This window comes from Nematostella vectensis, chromosome 2, assembly GCF_932526225.1.
Source record: "Nematostella vectensis chromosome 2, jaNemVect1.1, whole genome shotgun sequence".
NCBI classification, from domain to species: Eukaryota; Metazoa; Cnidaria; class Anthozoa; order Actiniaria; family Edwardsiidae; genus Nematostella; species Nematostella vectensis.
This window is the reverse complement of record NC_064035.1, coordinates 1,866,012-1,888,192: the sequence shown is the minus strand read 5'-3', so window position 1 is coordinate 1,888,192 and position 22,181 is coordinate 1,866,012. Positions and strand designations below refer to the sequence as shown.

General features: G+C 40.6%; 1 protein-coding gene across 3 annotated transcripts; it reads left to right on the top strand.

The window, feature by feature from the left end:
* Nucleotides 1-596: 596 nt before the first annotated feature.
* On the top strand, nt 597-21,928 carry LOC116611522 (exonuclease mut-7 homolog). Of its 3 annotated transcripts, none has more exons than XM_048723602.1 (20): nt 597-843; nt 960-1,684; nt 2,468-2,521; nt 2,595-2,641; nt 2,889-2,984; nt 3,065-3,165; nt 3,308-3,381; nt 3,515-3,550; nt 4,120-4,271; nt 4,939-5,134; nt 5,322-5,389; nt 9,471-9,607; nt 9,946-10,055; nt 10,802-10,982; nt 11,989-12,118; nt 20,364-20,409; nt 20,495-20,650; nt 20,731-20,784; nt 20,924-21,052; nt 21,446-21,928. In XM_048723602.1, the coding sequence occupies exons 1-20, from the start codon at nt 669-671 to the stop codon at nt 21,791-21,793; spliced, it is 3,015 nt and encodes a 1,004-aa protein (XP_048579559.1). In that variant the 5' UTR covers nt 597-668; the 3' UTR covers nt 21,794-21,928. The 3 variants fall into 3 exon arrangements, with proteins under 3 accessions (XP_048579559.1, XP_048579558.1, XP_048579560.1); XM_048723601.1 differs by having other exon boundaries at nt 20,492-20,650; XM_048723603.1 differs by lacking the exon at nt 21,446-21,928 and having other exon boundaries at nt 20,492-20,650; nt 20,870-20,924.
* Nucleotides 21,929-22,181: the final 253 nt, after the last annotated feature.

Sequence of the window (22,181 nt, the reverse complement as noted above, 5' to 3'; positions counted from 1 at the left end):
CATTCCATCTTTTTATTCAAACATGAATATTGTGGAAACAAAAATGAAAAAAAATCACAAGAAAAGAAGCCAACACTACTTGATGAAACATACCGTAATGATTCGAATAAGCGCTATACTTCGCAGTTGCCACAGAACTCCCAATATTCGAAAACAAAACGTTTCAATATCCCATTCTCTTTCCCAAAGCTCGGCGGAGGAGCCCTGGGAACGAGAATGTTCATTAATCTAAATGAGCAGGCCCGTAGCCAGGGGGGTTCGGAAGAACCACCCCCCCCCCCCCCCCCCCCCCCCCCCCACTGGACTGGAAGGTCCGTTCTAATGAGGAAAAATTGAGTACCTCTGCAAACTAGGGTTAGCAACCTACAAGAAAATGGTCCGCTAAATGGGTAAACGAACCCCCCCGCTCAAAATCCTGGCTACGGGCCTGATGAGTGCAGGCTGAATAAGCGCCCCTCCCTAATAGGCGCCTCCCTGACCTTGAATTTTGGAATAAGCTCCCCTTAAATGGTGCAAATCTTATTTAGCTCGTTTGAATTTATCGCAATTAAAGTTTTTTTTCCCAATCGAAGACTAGCGTGGGTCCCCTGTGTTGTCCCATGATCCCCTACGGAGAAAAACAAACGCGCTAGTTGACATTCGAATTTGGTCTTTCTCTGATTTCCGAGATGCTTGTTTTCTTTCATATTTGCTTTGCTATCCTCATAGACCTAATTGACCATTTTGTGCCTCGAAGTAGAGAAAAAATCTGTACGTTGGATGAATCAAAAATACTTGAGCCGCTAGAGGAAGTCGATTGTCCAGATGGCGGGGATAATGGTGTTCACGTGGATGGGGTGAAAGGTGGTTCGATTTTGCAGTTTGAGGAGAAAAGTAGAGTTCTTTAAGGGGCTCTGATTGACTGAGCAGACATTTATTTTTGGGCTAACGCTTTGATTTACTTTCTCTTTCTGTTCCAGATGATATCGTGCAAAAGTGTGTTGCACAAGATAATCTAGTAGTATTCATCAAGACTACCAGCCTAGAGAACACAGAAATATCTTATTCTTTAAACTCTGAAATAGGCACATCTGGTGTGCATTTAACAGAAGGCAGCTCTGATACTCAAGGGGATAATTTGAGTGTCAGTGGAGAGAGCTGGGATGAGAATTGTGATATTGAACAAAATAATCATAAGGTCTCCTGTATGACAGCAAATGGCAATGCCCAACCAGAAGATTTATCAGAGGATACACTAGTACCAGCCAGCACTGACATCTCCTCATACCGTGACTGGCTAGAAGAATTGGAATCTCTTTACTTCTCAAATCTAATTGATGACTTGAAGCAGTTCCTTCATAGATCCTTTAGTTCAGTGGATGACCCTTTTGACTTTGTACTTTACATGTTGCGCTTCTCTGACTATGATATATACACTGGCAAGAAATCCATAGCCCATTTGACTCTGGTTGAATTTGAGTCCTGGCTTCAAGATGAATTAGATAATAGGACATCAGAGGAGCTTACAGGACTTATTAGGGTACCAACCAAGCAACATAAGGACAATGCCCTTGAGTTGGTGGTTACAACAAAACTGCTACTATTTGAACCAGTACGTAGAGCCTTCCAACTTGATACAAAGGATAACAGCTTTTTAGAGGAGCATGTTCGGTTCTTACTACATTCTGGGAGACGATATAAAGAGGTTGGTATCCTTAGGAATCTTGCTAGCTATAAGCATGTCTAAAGTACAGTGTTTATAAGAAAACATCTTAACAAACAGTAAACATTATTTCTGAGCTGGTATATGCTGGTTCCCAACTTTTTTCTTTTTCACATATGATGAAGCTCTATATGCCTTCCTAAATAGTTTATTTAGAAAGAAATTAGCATGGATTTTCCAACCAATCTTTATTAGGGTGTTTTCTGTGCTTTCTGCATCACAATGGTTGTGGAATTTGGCTTTTTATATGTATGCGGAGCCTGCTAGCCTGCTGTAAATCTTGGAAGACTAGGTTCAGCAGGGTTTCACCATGACCGGTTGTCAAAACTCAAAATAGGGATGGGACAGGGATATTTGTTTTTCGACCTGTTTTTTTTTTTCAAAAGTAGTTAGGGGTCAATGGATTATACAAGCTAACAAAATGACCTAAAAATTGCATAAGAACTCATCAATGAGATTCAATCAATGGAAAAAAAATAAACAAATTAAAACAAATTTGGCTGCTAATTTATGAAATGCCATATGATAAATAACATAAAGATCATTTGGTCACACAGGGAAATGTCATATTTTGGCCTTGGTCAATATTGAAAGCCTCAGTTTTATATTTTTTATAAAATGCAAACGATATGGTCTTAATCTTACCATACCTTGCTTATCTGCTGCTCAATATTATTATATTATTGCATAACCCCCTCTACTTTAGTAGTAAATTTGAAATTCATTGGTTCCTATGAACATTTTGTATGGTTAATGACATTTCAGGCTGCAAATATTGCAACCAAGTTGAGTCTTCAAACTTGTTTTGAACCAAAAGAGGTGAGTAGCTGTTCTCTTCAGACTGATTATAAAATATATGTGTTTTGTATGATATAGTGTGATTTTGTTTTAGATTTTACTGCCTCTCCTGATTCTTGACAAGCTCCAGCTAGCTGAAAGGTATTTTATAGGTCTATTTTTTAACATATTTTTTTAGCAATTGGCATATTGATCCCTGCAAGATTACTGTTATTCAGAGGCAGATAAAGTTTACCCATATGGGTGGGGCTGCTTATTACCTATATTTATTTAAAATCAGAAATATATATAGAAATATATTGGTGTACCCCTGAAAACTTAATAATTTGATAAAGAAGAAAGAAAAACACATAATTAAAAAGAAACTAAACTTTTTGTTTTGTTCAAGTTATGTCGATAGTTGCCCATGGCAACAGAAGGCATATGTTGCCATGCTTGACAAGTTATGTGGGAAGTCAGATGAGGAACTGCAGAAAATAGTGGAGTGAGTAAATATTCTTTGATTAGGAGATGCAATGGATAAAACTGCAGACTTTAGTTCTTTTCTCCTGTCTTTTATAACAGTGATGCAAATATTCACCCCAAGCCCAGGGAACATAAGCTAAGAAACAAAATTCTGGTGAAAGTAGCAGATAGGCTTGTCAAACGATATCGCCTCAGTGGAGGTATGTATGCTATGCTGGAGGTGTTGCTAGATAGCTTAAACATTCATAAACTGCTGTTTTCTTGATTAGGTGATTATTAATTCATGTTAACAACTTTTATCATAATACTATTTACGGCACCAACCATTTTATTTTGTTCTAGAGGACTTTCCAAACATTTACAAGGAGAGAAACTTGAGTGGGTTGTATTACCTTCTGCATAAGAAATACCAAGATGTATGTATTAGTTACTAGCATCCCTCTGATAGTATATCTAACCCCTATCCCTATGCAACTGTAGCCTTATCTATGTGCTCGGTCGTCAGTTTTTATCTGGATAAAACAAACTTAAAATTTCCCTTACCTTTAGGAAAACTCTAACAAGAAGTGGGACAACCTGATTGAGGTAAAACTATTATTTTAGGACACATAAGCAGTACTGCTGTTGAAACACCAGTGGCATTTTTGCACATATTTACTGTAAACTGGCAGTGTGGAAATGAAATTGAGTGCATGATTTTAAAAAGTGCCGCCACACACAAGTAAGGGTTGATATTATTGATATTACCGAAATTAACTGAAATAGTGTCCAATGACTCTCCACATGGAGACATTACTGATATGATTTTGACCCGGTACTGAATTATCTTCTTGTTGTTACAGCAGCTGCCATTTTGGTTGTGGGGTTAAGAAATTATGAGCTGCATAGCTACCTGTGAAACATATGGAAGTCATTCTCAAACACTGATAAAATAAGGAAAAGCAATATTCCTTCCACTAAATGAATAAAGGATTGATAATTTGATCATATTCTGCAAACTAGCATAGCAAAGTCGTAAACACTTGCAAAAATCTTGAGTCTGTAGTGATTGCAAGGCACATGTGCAACAAGAGTTCCTACTGTTTCTTTGTACTTTGTTCCAATGCCATATAACAATACTGGTAAATTGATATTGTCTTTATGCATCTTGGCAGACCTCTATAGGAAATAAGGTGTGGCTGCAAGAGAGGCTAATTGAAGGTCTACTGGAGTTTAATGACTTGGATGAAGCCATCAGATGGACACATTTTTATGGCCTTCCATTGGATAGAGTCCCTTCCCCGGTCAGCCAAGCTATAGAGGATTGGTAGGTAGTGTCTCTTTATCACTCAGCCAAGCTATAGAGGATTGGTAGGTATTAGTCTCTTTATCACTCAGCCAAGCTATAGGGGATTGGTAGGTAGTCCCTTTACCACTCAGCCAAGCTATAGAGGATTGGTAGGTAGTCTCTTTACCACTCAGCCAAGCTATATGGGATTGGTAGGTAGTCCCTTTACCACTCAGCCAAGCTATAGGGGATTGGTAGGTAGTCTCTTTACCACTCAGCCAAGCTATAGGGGATTGGTAGGTAGTCCCTTTACCACTCAGCCAAGCTATAGAGGATTGGTAGCTAGTCCCTTTACCACTCAGCCAAGCTATATGGGATTGGTAGGTAGTCTCTTTACCACTCAGCCAAGCTATAGGGGATTGGTAGGTAGTCTCTTTACCACTCAGCCAAGCTATAGGGATTGGTAGCTAGTCCCTTTACCACTCAGCCAAGCTATATGGGATTGGTAGGTAGTCTCTTTATCACTCAGCCAAGCTATAGGGGATTGGTAGGTAGTCCCTTTACCACTCAGCCAAGCTATAGGGGATTTGTAGGTAGTCCCTTTATCACTCAGCCAAGCTATATGGGATTGGTAGGATTTGCCCTTATCATTTTAGTTGGTTTTATTTCTTGATTGCTTTGATGCTGCATTGTTTTTTTTTTTTAGTGAAGCAGCCAATAGTCAGTCCTCTTCTACAGATTGGGATGATCCCCTTGATCATTCGCCTGAGCCATTAAAAAGCACAGCATTTGTGGACATGTCACCAACTCCAAAAGCTCACAGCCTGGCACTCCCTCCAGAACGTGTCTTCCTTGTTGATGATGAGTGCAGCTTACAGGACTGTCTCGCTGTCTTAAGCAAGGTCAGTGAAAACTTTCATCCAGATAACAAAACAGCTCTAAGAGAATGATAAAGATGTAAACACCCTATTAAACTTAAAAAAAGATATTTATAAAAGCTTAACAGTAAATTTGTTTTTCCAGAAGATACTACCAAATTGAATAGTTTTGCTGAAGGTAGGTTTCATTCCTTGGCATCATTTCTTGTAGGGTGGCCCAACTATAGGGTTTGATGCTGAATGGAGGCCCACAATGTGCAGAGCTGAAAGTGATGACAAGTAAGCGACAAAAACGATACTAATATTTTAGCATGTAGAGAAGGTTATTCGCTCATCAATCGGTCATCAAATTTCTTATTAATGTGCAAGATTGTACCCCAAGCCATTATTTTGAATACAGGCTATAGGAATTAACCTATATTTACTGGGATACCTGTGGTAGCCCAGTCATAAAATGCAACTGTTTTTTTTTTCTCCAACAAGTGTGCCTCAAAAATAGGCCTGGGTAGTTTGCTCTTAGCATCAAATATAACTATTTGCAAAACTTTGTTAACATCGCCTTAAATTCATTCTTTTTGGTAAGATGATTAAAGTCGACGGCCTTAACATTTTCGTAATGTTTTCTTGCTGGTGATAACGTCACATTATAGAACACTTGACAAAATAGTTTTTTTGCTTTTCCGCTGCTGCGGTACTCGGTGTTATCATTGCGGAAAATACTGCCTGCAAGCAGGCTACCGCTGGGGAAAACAGCTTGGACAAAGGTGTTAACTAAATAAGTGTTGACTGTATGTGTGTCATATGATAGTGTTTTAGCATCCGGAATTTTCTCTGCCATTAATAAGATATTAAATATTTTGTTAAGTCACGTGATCTGTTGTCCGAATTAAAATGTTGATTTGTGACCGAAGGGCTAAACTTTTCTTGCCGGTTAAGACATCAGTGTGCGGACATGTTTCAAAGGAAAATAAAAACATGCGATGTCTTTTTATCTAAGCGTATCCACCAGCGAAATACCAATGGAAGTAGACCTTTTTGTTGCTAATAATAACATGCCTTCCTTTGATTTGATTTGATCGAACATACCACGCAATTTAGCCTCAAGTGTATTAAGGCTTGGAACATAAGCTACAACTGATTGATGCATGGTATGAGGAAAGCGACATGAGGAGAAATCATAAGAAATACAAGGCTATGGTCATTGGCAAGACAACAGATAACCCCATATTTAAATGCGAGGGCACTTCTATCCCCACTGTAAAGAAACTAGAGCTGCTTGGCATAACTATTGATAATCAGTTAAAATTTGAAGGCCAAGTTGCAGAAATCTGTTGGAAGGTCAGCCATCAAACTGCAGTTCTATGACGAATGAAAAAGATGCTCCCACTGGACTATTGCTTTACCAAGCTTTTATCGCCCACCATTTGAACTATTGCTTTACCAATATTTTATTGCCCCCCCCCATTTGAACTATTGCTTTACCAAGCTTTTATCACCCACCATTTGAACTATTGCTTTACCAAGCTTTTATCGCCCACCATTTGAACTATTGCTTTACCAATATTTTATTGCCCCCCCATTTGAACTATTGCTCCAAAACGTGGCATTTCAAGCGCCTGCCAGACAAATTAGAAAAAGTAAACGAAAGGGCACTTCGCTTCATATACTGTGACACTGTGACCACCAGTCAAGTTACAAAAAAACTGCTAGAAACAAACGGCCATAGAACTGTAGCAAATCAAAGGCTAGAAAAAATGCTATCTTTATAGTTTTTAGAATTAGTTCTAAAAGTATTAAGTATTTCTGATCTGATCAATATCAGGGACTCTAGTTATAACCTATGCTGAGATGTAAAAATGACTTTACCTAAAGTAAACACTACAACACATGGGGTGAAATCGTTTCGATATCTCGCCCCCCGCCTTTGGAATGCTATTCCAAACAGAAGAATAGAAGGGTATCGCCCATTAAAGCACGATATAGCTGAACTAGATCTCACTGGCCTTTTATAGTCGATATTTTATACCTTTGATATTCTTAATAATGTAAATAGTTAATTCCCAAAATTTCACACCATAGCAACTGTTCGTAGAATTTTATACTTATATATTTACATATTTATCTTTAATTTATTTTTATATATTTTATGTTCATGGATTATCTGAAAACTAGCTTGTAGCTAAGTATGATTTCACGTTAATAAAGTATCTATCTATCTTATAGTTGTCTTTTTCTTTCTAAGATAAATTCTCTATTTCTTATAGAATGTCCTATTTTTTAAGGATACATTTTAATGAAAAATGAAACATTTGCAATAAGAACTAGAGGATTCTGTTGTGTTTGATATTCTTTAGCCTCTTCATTTAAATATTTTTGTCTAAACAATATTTTATTATAGCATAAATACAGTAGTAGGTCTTATTGTTTACTTTGCATTTACATAAATGAATAATTGCCATAAACAATGAAAACAATTAAACAGTACTGTTACATTATGGCTCTTTTTGGGTGTAACAGCAAATTTACCATAATATGAAACATGTTTTAAGGTTTCCTGTATTCTGTTATGTTTCCAGCTCTACTGTGACTTTGTTCTCTTTGCTAGCTAATGCCCTCTACCTCCAAAGAGATAGCATTTGGTGTATGAGGAATATTAAATACACAATGATACTAGGCTGCTACCAATTAAATATGTCCTCACATACATCCAGATATTTCATATGGCCCTCTCATTTAGCACCAAAATATTTTGCATAAATAGTCTTGTTGTTTACTGTGAGCTTACAGGTGAAATAATAAATGCCATAAACAATGAAGACAATTATATTGTTCATATTAATAGCTCACTTTGGTTAACAGTCAATTTGATCCTAACCCCCATTTACTTTCATGGGGTCCCCTCTCCTACCTGGAAAAGCTGGTCTTTCTAACATTGCTTGCCTCAATCAGTGTTAACATTGCGTTAATAATTAGATGTTTTTTTTGTCATACATGTACATACATTGTCATCGGCTTAAACCTATTGCAATATCCCAGTCAACCCAGTGTGCAGGGTCTAGTTTTATTTGTAACTGTGAATATATTGGCCCTGATTGGGCCCCAGGTCTTCCTTTTTTTCACACAGGCAGCCATAGCTCTCTATTTGTGGCTATTGATTTTATGGTCAACATTATTCAAAAAACAAAAAAAGTGAAAAATAAAACATGATTGCTTAGAGAAAAGATGTGGTTACAGTAGGTGTTTATGTTCACGTTTTGCATGTTCTCTGGCCGCATTTAAGCAAATTTGGTGTTTTTCAAACACTTTTTAGGGGGAAATGTGGAGTAAACATAAGGTATGCTCAAAATTAATTTCCTACCTTGCACTCCATCCTGAACAGTGTTTGAATTGGGATTCTTAGAAAACACCAACACCACTTTAGGGAAAGTTCATTTATTACCCCGAGGTCTACATGGGGGGGGGGGGGGGGGGGAGGCGTCGAAAGTGTGGATTTTAAAAAGGAGGGGCACTGATTTCTTTGGGTGTTGTCCCTTTTATATAATTTGACCAAATGTCAAATCAGACTTCTTGGTTTATGGAGTCTCGGTTTGGGGGCAGTTATTTGGCATGTACAATCCAGGGGTCCAGGATACGTATTAAACTAAGTTTAATCTATCGACAAAAACCGGTACACACCCTATTTTCTTCATGGTTTCCGCTATATGCTTATGTTCCATATTTGAAATCATTAACAAAACGTTCTAATGCTACAAGCGCTCATTCTTCATTATCAATATATCAATATATCAAACGCAAGGGCTTATATCTAATTTGCTGTCTTCCTCTCTCTTTCTTTATTTTCTCGTGCTGCACTTTTTTTGCATGGAGATGAATGAAAAGCCTTTCTCACCAACTTGCAGCTAATCTTGTGCGCGTTCCTTTGACATTGTCGTTGCCATTCTTTCTTTGGGTTTTCTCTGGGGGGGGGAAGCATAAAGGGGGGCATGGAAAATTTTGTTCCACCTGAAGGGGGGGCACCTTATTTTTTCTCTTACTTTTATCAAAATCTACACGCCCCCCCCTATAATAATTGAACTTTCCCTTAATACAATGTTTTTACTGTAAGATTAATGGGTACATATAGAGAGCTTGAGCTACCTGTGGTATTTATAGATCTTTTGCTTCAACAATACGAATAGATCAATGAACCAGACCCACCCCCTCATTTGAAATCCTTGCTTGAACCTGCCCCTTACTGGAGGGGGTTGTAGCCATTGTGCTCCTTAATTTTTGATGTTACACTTGTTTGGCCACATGCTGCAAATGGGATAGCAAAGCTGCATATCAAATTATTTCTTTTTTGTGTGTGTGTTTTCCTTAGGCTGGCCATCATTCAGCTTGCAACGTGGAATGAGGTTTTTATCTTGGATATGATTGCACTCAAGACAAATGTGAGCAGTGAACAACTAACTGAATTTGCCTTTGCTGTATTTGCAAATCCACGGGTTCTAAAGTTAGGTATGTTATGGGCATTATTAGATGTTTAATGACTCAATTACAGCTTTAGTAGTAATACAGCAGCATTTATTTTTTTACAGACAATTCATAAGCAAGAATTCCAGGAGCTGGTATTCTTCAAGATTTGTTTCCATTTATAATGTTTACATAGATTTATTGTGTATGATTGGTTGGAATAAGCATTCCATGGCTCTTTGTGGTTATCATGGTGATGTTAGCCACATTTCTAACAAATCTTTTCGTTTTCTTTTCACTTTCTTATTAGTAGTCTAGACTTATTTCCTGTAAGTGCAAGTTAGACATAATATTAGAATTCAATAAAATGCAATTTTTGACAGGTTATGGTGTGGAGACTGATTTCAAAGTCATGCTATCTTCTTGCCCTCCATTTAAAGAAGCACTGAACAAGGTCAAGCGCTTTGTGGATCTGTGCCATCTTAGCAAAGAGGTAGGTCCCCTCCAAGCTATCTGTTTGTCAGTCACTTATATCTTATGGCATAACTTATCTGCAAACAAGAAATTCTACCTAGGTTTCCCTTTTGGATGTGGGAATGTGAAGCAATTTGAATGAGCAGCACTAAAAACTGCTAAAAAGTAAGAAACCTTTTAATATTTATTATTTATTTATTATTTCAGAAAACTATGTGGGAGTGCTTACTTCAAGATTTGTTTTATCTCTAGATAAAATGGTTTTTTTACAACGTGCTAGGAATATTTCAATATCTATGAAGTACAACACAGTTAGGAGAAGAGCTTAATTGAGGGAGATGCTTATTAGGTATTGCCGAATTTCTTTCATAGAAACCTTCAAATTCATATAAAAAAAGTCTGTTTTTTGATGAATTGCTCAAATCTGTAAAAGGGACCTATTCCTTTGCTTCCCCAGACATCATCACAGTAAATGTAAAAAAATAAAATAAATAGATCAATAAATAAGGGCCTGTTTTGCCTTACAGACAACCTGTAGAGGTCAGACGGCCTACTTGTGTGTATACGGGTTTGTCAAGGGTTAAAACTTGAACTTCAGCATGACTATGTTTTGCAGTTCAATTTCACAGAGGTCAGAGAAGTATTTATATTAGTGACGTTTAGAGAGTCAATCCAACATATTTACAATTTCCAACTTATGTTGCAGTGAAGTACAGTGTGAATCAATTCCATATCACTATTTGCTTAGAATGTGTGATTTCCTAGGTTATGTGGTTACCGCAAGTAAAGAAAAGACTTCAGGAACAGAAAATCCTTGGTCGCTATGAAATGGAGCGTGGACTGAGTGAATTGGTGCTCCAGTGTGTAGGCTTACCATTAGACAAGACTTGCCAAGTGTCGGACTGGGAAAGAAGGCCGCTGTCCCAAGAACAATTGACATACGCAGGTACAACTTTAGGTCCCCAGAACAATTGACATATGCAGGTACGACTTTAGGTCCCTTGAACAATTGGCATCTGCAGGTACAACTTAAGGTCCCCAGAACAATTGACATACGCAGGTACAACTTTAGGTCCCAAGAACAATTGACATATGCAGGTACAACTTAAGGTCCCAAGAACAATTGACATATGCAGGTACAACTTAAGGTCCCCAGAACAGTTGACATATGCAGGTGCAGCTTAAGGTCCCCAGAACAGATGACATACAACTTTAGGTCCCCAGAACAATTGACATATGCAGGTACGACTTTAGGTCCCTTGAACAATTGGCATCTGCAGGTACAACTTAAGGTCCCCAGAACAATTGACATACGCAGGTACAACTTTAGGTCCCCAGAAAAATTGACATACGCAGGTACAACTTAAGGTCCCCAGAACAATTGACATACGCAGGTACAACTTTAGGTCCCCAGAACAATTGGCATCTGCAGGTACAACTTAAGGTCCCCAGAACAATTAAGATATGCAGGTACAACTTAAGATCCCTAGAACAATTGACATACGCAGGTACAACTTAAGGTCCCAAGAACAATTTGCATCTGCAGGTACAACTTAAGGTCCCCAGAACAATTAAGATATGCAGGTACAACTTAAGATCCCTAGAACAATTGACATACGCAGGTACAACTTTAGGTCCCCAGAACAATTTGCATCTGCAGGTACAACTTTAGGTCCCCAGAACAATTGACATACGCAGGTACAACTTAAGGTCCCCAGAACAATTGAGATATGCAGGTACAAAATGTTAGGTTTTGCCTTTTGCTAACAAACTACAACCTACTTTGCAAAGTAATAAAACGATATGATGACCCATGTTGCTGTCAATGTTTAATATTAAGACGCAAGAAAGGTTTCATTCAATCTGATATTGACTTTTAGTTGACCAACATTGTCAGTTGTTTTTTACACTTAAGCGTTTGTTTTTACACCATATACCGTCTGTCTCTTCAGCTCTGGATGCATACTGCCTGCTGGAAGTCTATCACGTGTTATGTGCGTGGGTGAAGGAGAGCGGATCATATGTTGACATGGAGCCAAAGTTGTATCTTCCTTCTGTCTGGCCGGAGCAAAAAAAGAGCAGGTACAAAAAGTTACGTGATTTCTTAAGGCCCTGTCACACGTACGTTTTTTTCTCTTGCGAACTGTCTCGCAAAAAAATTGTCGCAGGTCGCACGCGCATTTTTTTGCATGTGAAACCCCCTTTTCAACTTGTTTTGCATTTCTCGAAGTCGCACGAAAAGTAGAACGCTCTTCTACTTTCTGCAACAAATTGTTTCAAGTCGCAGGAAAAACTTCACTTGTGACAGGGCGCGTGCGACCTGCAACAATTTTTTTGCGAGACAAGTTGCAGTTGATCGCAACCGATCACATCCGATCGCAATGTGGTTTCCATATAACCACACACGATCACTGCTAATTTGACTGTAAGATCGCAACCGACTGCATCCTATCGCAAAGTGGTTTCCATATAATCGCACACGATCGCAGCTAATTTGACTGTAAGATCGCAACCGATCGCAGGGGGAGTTCCCATATAATCGCACACGATCACAGGGCGAGTTTCCATGTAGCGATACACAATCGCCTGGGATGGAATGCGATCGAGTGCGATCATATGCATATGGAAACCAGCCTTTATAGAAACAACCTCAATCCGTCTACAAGCTAATAAATCTCTCTTGTAATGACATACAAGGTTCCAGAACGCTCCGGCAATAACACCAATCACTTACAAAGACTGTGAAAAATGTTATAGGATAAAATTAATAGTCTTGATAACTTTGACTAATTTTTTAATAAAATAAACTTTGTCCATCTAAGGAAACCATCATTGAAACCACAGCCATGGTGCGTGTTGCTGAATTGCCCACGCCTGTGTCGAAATACGCAATTACGCAAGAATTGCATTTGCATTGCGCTTAGATATTTACAGCAACGGTTAATTAATTGACAATTTAGTGGTACTAAAAATTAAGACAATTTTAAGAACGATCTCAAATTTCAGCCAATTATTTGTGTCGATGACCACCCAACTATTGCAGCAGGCGGTAGTTTGATAATCATAATATATGTGGGTCCTTCCTTCAAGTTAAATGACAAGCTAATGGTTATTATTCATATTTCTGGATGTTTTTTTTCTGAAGAGACTTTCATTAGTCTTCTGTTAAACAGGCTGTGGAGGTGTTTGATCCGCATTTAGAGGGACCAAGAAGTAAGATGTTGTTCTGTACTGATATTATCTCCTACTGCAACAGTTTACGTGGATTCGCAAAACAACTGGAATTAACGTTTTCCCCGAGTTATGATTCTAGCAGAGACTTTCTTGTTTATCATTTGTAATTTTTTAACGAAGAAAATTCGTTGTGTGCAGAAACTTTATGAGTGTTAATTAGCCATTTTGAATAGAAATGCTAGATGCTCATTTCTCATGATTTTCCTCACTTTTACCCACGAAACAAACTCATAATGCTCATGAAACAACAGTCGAATACGTCATGTGTTGTAAGATCAGAGCGCAAATAGCTACTCGCTGTGTCCAGATAGCAGACGCGTCCTGCATTTGACGGTGGTAAGATCCGTGTCCTGACTTTTGTGCGAAGACAGTGATCTCGAGATGCCGACAAATCCAAGTGAGTCGCTGATGTCGTTTAACATGAGCTCCTTATTCAACGGCACCGAGCGAGGAAAGGGCTACGTTTTCCTGCCCGTCACCATCATCAGTAAATCACTTTTCTTTCTTGTCTTTGCCTTGTATTTCCTGTTCGGCACAGTCTTGCGTCATGTCAAAATGGATCAGAGAAAAAGTCAAGACGAGCGATGGACAGAAACCTGACCACAACCTTCCTCTACAGCCTAGCCCTCAATAACGTTCTAACCGCCGTGAGCGCACTCGTTGTTAACGGCCTTCAGATGTATGTGGACATGTTCACGAGTAACTGGTCCTGCCGAGCTCTCCGCTTCACCACTTACACATTATCGTCCATCAAGGTTTTCAATGTGCTCATCGTCACTTTCGAAAAATACTTCTCAATATTTTACCCAATGAAGCTGAGTTCCTCTTCACTGGTGAAGAAACTCTTAGTTGGGTCATGGGTCGGCGGCGCTATCCTTGGTGCGTTGTGAACTTCTAGCGTTAAACGAATCCGAGAGGAACTTGGTCCCACTTCTTACACCGTGACGTGCCAGTATGATAAAGATGCCGCAGTCGTTCTTTTCGGCATAGTGACTTTGGGGTACTTTGTCCCCTGTATCATCATGCTTGTACTTGCTGTCAGGGTAAACCGATTTCTCAACCAACAACGGCGACAAGCTATGAATGGGAAGCCTGTGTTCCTAGACAGGGCGTATGCGTGGCGACTTAAAGACACCCGAATGTTTGTCATCAAAATCCTGTCTGTTTCATGTGTTCGCTGTAGCAAGGGCATTAATGAAGTTAGATCCAATCGTGGTACCATACAGTCCGGTTATTACTTTTGCAAACAACAGTGAGTTTTGTATTGTACTTGCGCGGATCGTAAGCAGGACAGCTAGGCGAGTTGGTAAACAAGATACTGGGCAAAATGATAGGTAGGGACCAGCCAGCCTGATAGACCAGCCAGCCTGATAGACCAGCCAGCCTGATAGACCAACCAGCCTGATAGACCAGCCAGCCTGATAGACCAGCCAGCCTGATAGACCAGCCAGCCTGATAGACCAGCCAGCCTGATAGACCAACCAGCCTGATAGACCAGCCAGCCTGATAGACCAGCCAGCCTGATAGACCAACCAGCCTGATAGACCAGCCAGCCTGATAGACCAGCCAGCCTGATAGACCAACCAGCCTGATAGACCAGCCAGCCTGATAGACCAGCCAGCCTGATAGACCAGCCAGCCTGATAGACCAACAAGCCTGATAGACCAGCCAGCCTGATAGACCAGCCAGCCTGATAGACCACCCAGCCTGATAGACCACCCAGCCTGATAGACCACCCAGCCTGATAGACCAACCAGACTGATAGACCAACCAGCCTGATAGACCAGCCAGCCTGATAGACCAACCAGCCTGATAGACCAGCCAGCCTGATAGACCACCCAGCCTGATAGACCAACCAGCCTGATAGACCAGCCAGCCTGATAGACCAACCAGCCTGATAGACCAACCAGACTGATAGACCAGCCAGCCTGATAGACCAACCAGCCTGATAGACCAACCAGCCTGATAGACCAGCCAGCCTGATAGACCAGCCAGCCTGATAGACCAACCAGACTGATAGACCAACCAGCCTGATAGACCAGCCAGCCTGATAGACCAGCCAGCCTGATAGACCAACCAGCCTGATAGACCACCCAGCCTGATAGACCACCCAGCCTGATAGACCAGCCAGACTGATAGACCAACCAGCCTGATAGACCAACCAGCCTGATAGACCAGCCAGCCTGATAGACCAACACCAGCCTGATAGACCACCCAGCCTGATAGACCACCCAGCCTGATTGACCAACCAGACTGATAGACCAGCCAGCCTGATAGACCATCCAGCCTGTAGACCATCCAGCCTGATAGACCAACCAGCCTGATAGACCACCCAGCCTGATAGACCACCCAGCCTGATAGACCAGCCAGACTGATAGACCAACCAGCCTGATAGACCAACCAGCCTGATAGACCAGCCAGCCTGATAGACCAGCCAGCCAGATAGACCAACCAGCCTGATAGACCAGCCAGCCTGATAGACCAGCCAGCCTGATAGACCAGCCAGCCTGATAGACCATCCAGCCTGTAGACCATCCAGCCTGATAGACCAGCCAGCCTGATAGACCAGCCAGACTGATAGACCACCCAGCCTGATCGACCAGCCAGCCTGATAGACCAGCCAGCCTGATAGACCAACGAGCCAGATAGACCAACGAGCCAGATAGACCAACAAGCCAGATAGACCAACCAGCCTGATAGACCAGCCAGCCTGATAGACCAGCCAGCCTGATAGACCAGCCAGCCTGATAGACCAACCAGCCTGATAGACCAGCCAGCCTGATAGACCAACCAGCCTGATAGACCAACCAGACTGATAGACCACCCAGCCTGATAGACCAACCAGCCGTCAGCAGCAGTTAACATAGCGAGTCAGCCAGGCACAGAGAAGTGAGAAATTAAACCACAGGCAAGGTGATGCAGCCTTGCAAAAAGGCAGTCACTACGTTAAATATAGATTTGTTTTCTTTACTCACACCTGTTAAAAACTATGTAAAAAAGACATAATTGCATTTATATAAACAATACAATTATTGTCATATCCTTATCGCTGTTGTTTTTTATTGTTTATGTGCAATCCCAGAAAGCCTACACTTATTTTACAGAAGGATTTGACATTTATTTGTAGAGAATTCAAGTAGGGGGGGGGGGGGGGGGGGGCATGGTTTATCACGGTGCATTTTTCCTGTTCCATATAAGGGTTGTATCACATAAACCTTCCTCTCCCCTCTCGGATGGGCCCATCCTCTTCTGTTAAGGTGTTTAACTTCTTCCTGTCTTGGGGGGAGTCACATTTCACGAAAAAACGGAATATAGATAAATTCAAGTCCTTCTAGAGTTGCATGTAAGTTTGAAGTTCGTGGTCAACTTACCTGTAACTGTTAAAAGTGTCGTTTGCACTTGTTTCAACCTTCACTCTGTCCAAAAATCGTCTTCATTCTGACAATAAATTGAAAAGCAAGACACCTTTTTGTTTTCTCTTCATAATTATGCGATGGATAATATTTTATCCGAACTCTTTCAACCGGATAACTTTATCCGCTGGATAACTTTTATTCGAGCTTTGAGCAACCAAATCACGTCACTTGGTTAAGTTTTATCCGCTGGATAACTTTTATTCGAGCTTTGTGCAACCAAATCACGTCACTTGGATAAGTTGTATCCGCTGGACAAGGGTTTATCCAGTGGATAGGCATTTTGCAAGCTTTGTGCTCCCGGCCTTTGGTATTGCGTATTTCGGCTCATAGCCCGATAACAAAAAATTCGCTAGAGAAAAATGTCGTGAATAAATGCTCATTTATTATTATCAATATCTGTTTAACAGTTTTTGTTATAACCAAAAATCTAGCGCGCGCATTTTGGTTATAAAAATATTGTTTTGAAAGACTAAACATTTTGGTAGAGAAAGTGCATTTAAACAAGAACAATGTGCTTTAAAAAAAAACCCGGGACCTTTAGACAGCATTTTTGTAATGTAAACGTAATTGATAAATATGTAATGTCTAAGAGCGAATTATCTACTTTTTGCTTGCCGTGTCATTTTAGTTTTCACAGTGTACCCAGAAACTCAGAAACTTCTTCCTTGAGGTACAAAGTTAAATGTATGCAAATCATAAATCTTCAGTAACACCGTAGTAAATAGAGGAAGATGGTTACTAAACCCGGCGAACTTCAAAGGACATAAACAATTGGCGCTCTCTGATGTTGAACAACCCTGTCACGTGATCACGAACGTGCACAAACCAAGCGTACAGTACAAGAAAACTTATGGACGAGATTTATGAATACGCGTATTCGGGCACAAATCCAAATCGTTTGTTTATTTATTTGAAAGCATTTTTTATCCACTTTCTTTTATTCTTTGTCTTAATCACTTTATTACACCCTGAGCTCTACAGCCTACAGAAAATTAGTTATACAGCCATCTATATTTGTACAAATGCCGAGCCGGGCTAAAATTCTGTAGAAAAAAGAGCTCTATCGAACAATGTCGAACAATGTCGAACAATGTGTGTTTAATCCGCAAGCAGAATGGAATTTGTACTCACATTCTCAACACTAACTCATTCCCATGGTGAAGTGATGTGAATAAATCCGAGGGATAGCAAAAAATGCGTGGAATGAGATAGCAAAAAATGCGTGGAATGAGATAGCAAAAAATGCGTGGAATGAGATAGCAAAAAATGCGTGGAATGAGATAGCAAAAAGGGCGTGGAATGAGATAGCAAAAAATGCGTGGAATGAGATAGCAAAAAGGGCGTGGAATGAGATAGCAAAAAATGCGTGGAATGAGATAGCTAAAAATGCGTGGAATGAGATAGCAAAAAATGCGTGGAATGAGATAGCAAAAAATGCGTGGAATGAGATAGCTAAAAATGCGTGGAATGAGATAGCAAAAAGGGCGTGGAATGAGATAGCAAAAAATGCGTGGAATGAGATAGCTAAAAATGCGTGGAATGAAATATCAAAAAATGCGTGGAATGAGATAGCAAAAAATGCGTGGAATGAGATAGCAAAAAATGCGTGGAATGAGATAGCTAAAAATGCGTGGAATGAGATAGCAAAAAATGCGTGGAATGAGATAGCAAAAAATGCGTGGAATGAAATAGCAAAAAATGCGTGGAATGAAATAGCAAAAAATGCGTGGAATGAGATAGCAAAAAATGCGTAGAATGAGATAGCTAAAAATGTGTGGAATGAAATAGCAAAAAATGCGTGGAATGAAATAGCAAAAAATGCGTGGAATGAGATAGCAAAAAATGCGTGGAATGAGATAGCTAAAAATGCGTGGAATGAGATAGCAAAAAATGCGTGGAATGAGATAGCTAAAAATGCGTGGAATGAGATAGCAAAAAATGCGTGGAATGAGATAGCAAAAAATGCGTGGAATGAGATAGCAAAAAATGCGTGGAATGAAATAGCAAAAAATGCGTGGAATGAAATAGCAAAAAATGCGTGGAATGAGATAGCTAAAAATGTGTGGAATGAAATAGCAAAAAATGCGTGGAATAAGATAGCTAAAAATGCGTGCATATCAATATTTTGGTGACCTTAAAACCCGCTCGGTCAATCTCTTGGAGGCCTGGGTCTAAGAAGTTTATAGGATTAGTAAGAAAAAGATTTGACCAAGCGAGCAAGTTTTGCTTAATAATTTTTGCCGCGAGTCTCAAATTAACAGGAATCGGTATTTTTCACCATGTTTTCTGGAGATCAGGGAGCGGAAAAACTTAAGCCTTTCTAAATATGGGCATCTATGCCCATATAAGGCAATACAAACGAAGGACACTATCCGTGAGGAATATGTTTGATATGAATGAAATAGCAAAAAATGCGTGGAATGAAATAGCAAAAAATGCGTGGAATGAGATAGCAAAAAATGCGTGGAATGAGATAGCTAAAAATGCGTGGAATGAGATAGCAAAAAATGCGTGGAATGAGATAGCTAAAAATGCGTGGAATGAGATAGCAAAAAATGCGTGGAATGAGATAGTAAAAAATGCGTGGAATGAGATAGCTAAAAATGCGTGGAATGAGATAGCAAAAAATGCGTGGAATGAGATAGCTAAAAATGCGTGGAATGAGATAGCAAAAAGGGCGTGGAACGAGATAGCAAAAAGGGCGTGGAATGAGATAGCAAAAAGGGCGTGGAATGAGATAGCAAAAAATGCGTGGAATGAGATAGCAAAAAGGGCGTGGAATGAGATAGCAAAAAATGCGCGGAATGAGATAGCAAAAAATGCGTGGAATGAGATAGCAAAAAGGGCGTGGAATGAGATAGCAAAAAATGCGTGGAATGAGATAGCAAAAAATGCGTGGAATGAGATAGCAAAAAGGGCGTGGAATGAGATAGCAAAAAGGGCGTGGAATGAGATAGCAAAAAATGCGTGGAATGAGGTAGCAAAAAATGCGTGGAATGAAATAGCAAAAAGGGCGTGGAATGAGATAGCAAAAAATGCGTGGAATGAGATAGCAAAAAGGGCGTGGAATGAGATAGCAAAAAATGCGTGGAATGAAATAGCAAAAAGGGCGTGGAATGAGATAGCAAAAAGGGCGTGGAATGAAATAGCAAAAAGGGCGTGGAATGAGATAGCAAAAAGGGCGTGGAATGAGATAGCAAAAATGCGTGGAATGAGATAGCAAAAATGCGTGGAATGAAATAGCAAAAAGGGCGTGGAATGAGATAGCAAAAAGGGCGTGGAATGAAATAGCAAAAATGCGTGGAATGAGATAGCAAAAAGGGCGTGGAATGAGATAGCTAAAAATGCGTGGAATGAGATAGCAAAAAGGGCGTGGAATGAGATAGCTAAAAAGGGCGTGGAATGAGATAGCAAAAAATGCGTGGAATGAGATAGCAAAAAGGGCGTGGAATGAGATAGCAAAAATGCGTGGAATGAGATAGCAAAAAGGGCGTGGAATGAGATAGCTAAAAATGCGTGGAATGAGCCAGTTCGCCGCTAGGGGGGGGAACGAAGTGCGAGAAAGCTGGCCATCTCCATTTTTAAGCCAAGAAGACCTCACTCATCCACATACTGTGTCAACCCCTATTGCAGTGTTCTCACAACAGTGTATCACTAAACTGACGTGTATATTGCAGACAAGCAGCTCGGCGGAAGATCCCCAAGCCTGGATCAATTGGCGATGTAAGTATACTTTGTTATTCGTAATGCCCAAACAGTAAAAAAAAATTTTTGAATGGTAAATTAACTGGTGTTATTCCCGCAGCAGCTATCTAAACCTGCAAGAGAAGGTGACTCTATTCCAGCTCCTTCTCTGTCAGTAGTGGCCGACACAATGTTGCAGGGACTGGGGCGACAGCTGAGATGTTGTGGTGTTGATGTGATCATCATGGAGAATGGAAGCAGTCATGATGCCGCAGCTAAGGTGAGAAAAGCCTGCCTAGGTTTGTTCAGCTTATTTATCGACCCCAAGAACTCTTATGACGTGTCTTTGCCTTTCTACAGATCGCTCGAGATCAGCGGAGAATACTCCTGACAAGTGGCACGCCTTACCACAGGGTGAGTCACCTGGATATGGCTAAATCTGCCTACCGGCATTATTCCTTGTTTACTGACTCAAGAAACATTCATCTTCTTATTTTAGGAGTGGGATAAGGCGTTGTCCTGGTAAGCTTTTATGTTTTTTTTATCTCACTAGTTGCGCTCACGAGTGCCTGAAGGCATGTGCATGTGTGTACCCGCCGGTAACCCTAGGCAACAGGTCGCTGCTGTGTTCCATCACTTCAACGTGCGAGTCACCGTCAAAGATATTTTCAGTCGTTGCCAGGTATGAATCAACTATCAAGTAATGTCAGCGGGATGCCACAATATTGTATGCGTGCGTTATTTATCTTATATGGTATCTTGTGCTTCCAGGTGTTGCAGGTTGTCACATTGTCACAACAGATTCATTCGTCGTGTGCTTCTGTCTAGAGCCTGTGTCTATACTAGCCCATAGCCGTAGCAGGCCTCGAATTAATGGGGGGGGGGGCACGATACAGAAACATCGGGGAAACAATGGGGGCACAACCATGCCCATACTGTCCTTATAATTTTTTAAAATATTGGGGGGGGGCACGTGCCCCCAGTGCCCCACCCCCGTTACGGCCCTGTGGCTGCATACAGTGTAGCCCGTGTTCTGGATTGTTCTAGATTGACTTGTGCCTCTTCTTCCTTACAGATATGTAATGGTAATCAGTACGCCAAAGTATTACCCGAGCACATGCGGACAGCGTACGAAATCTACAAGGGGCGGCTGCGACTACCGTCTAGCTTTCAGCCTCCTGCGGACTGTCCTATCGATCTGATCACGCTCCGGGTTGGGCGTGGTGTCCAGCTAAAAATGGGAATCCTCCCTGACGGGATCTGGGATAACGAACGCATTGAACTTTTCTACTGTTGCGTCACTTGTGGCAAGATCTTTTGGGAAGGCAAGCACTTTGAGAGAGTCATCGCCCAATTCGCTCATGTCTTAGATTCTGGGTCCACTGAAAACATTTACAGAACCTTGGGAGAAAAGAGCAGTTAATCACAACCAGAAAGTTGGATATGAAGAGAAAATAGACCCTTAATTGTTGACCAATTCTAGGAATGGTCTCTAGTCGCTAGAAATATCAGGATCTGCCATTGTATGGATGATTTGTTGAAAGATAGAATAACAGAAGATTGTGGCGGTTGTTTTAGATGTCCTAGATGTGCCCCGGATAACTAGTTTTAGACACCAAGACACGCCCTTAGCTAAACATCCAGACACGCCCTTTCCCAGGCCCACCCCAGACACCCAAACACGCCCTAGACATCCAAACACGCCCTAGACACCCAAACACCCAAATTAATTAACCGTCAGCTTTAAATAACGCGAGAGCTAAAACTATATATTCTCTAAATGTAGTGTGCCTGGTAAGCTAAAGGGGAAC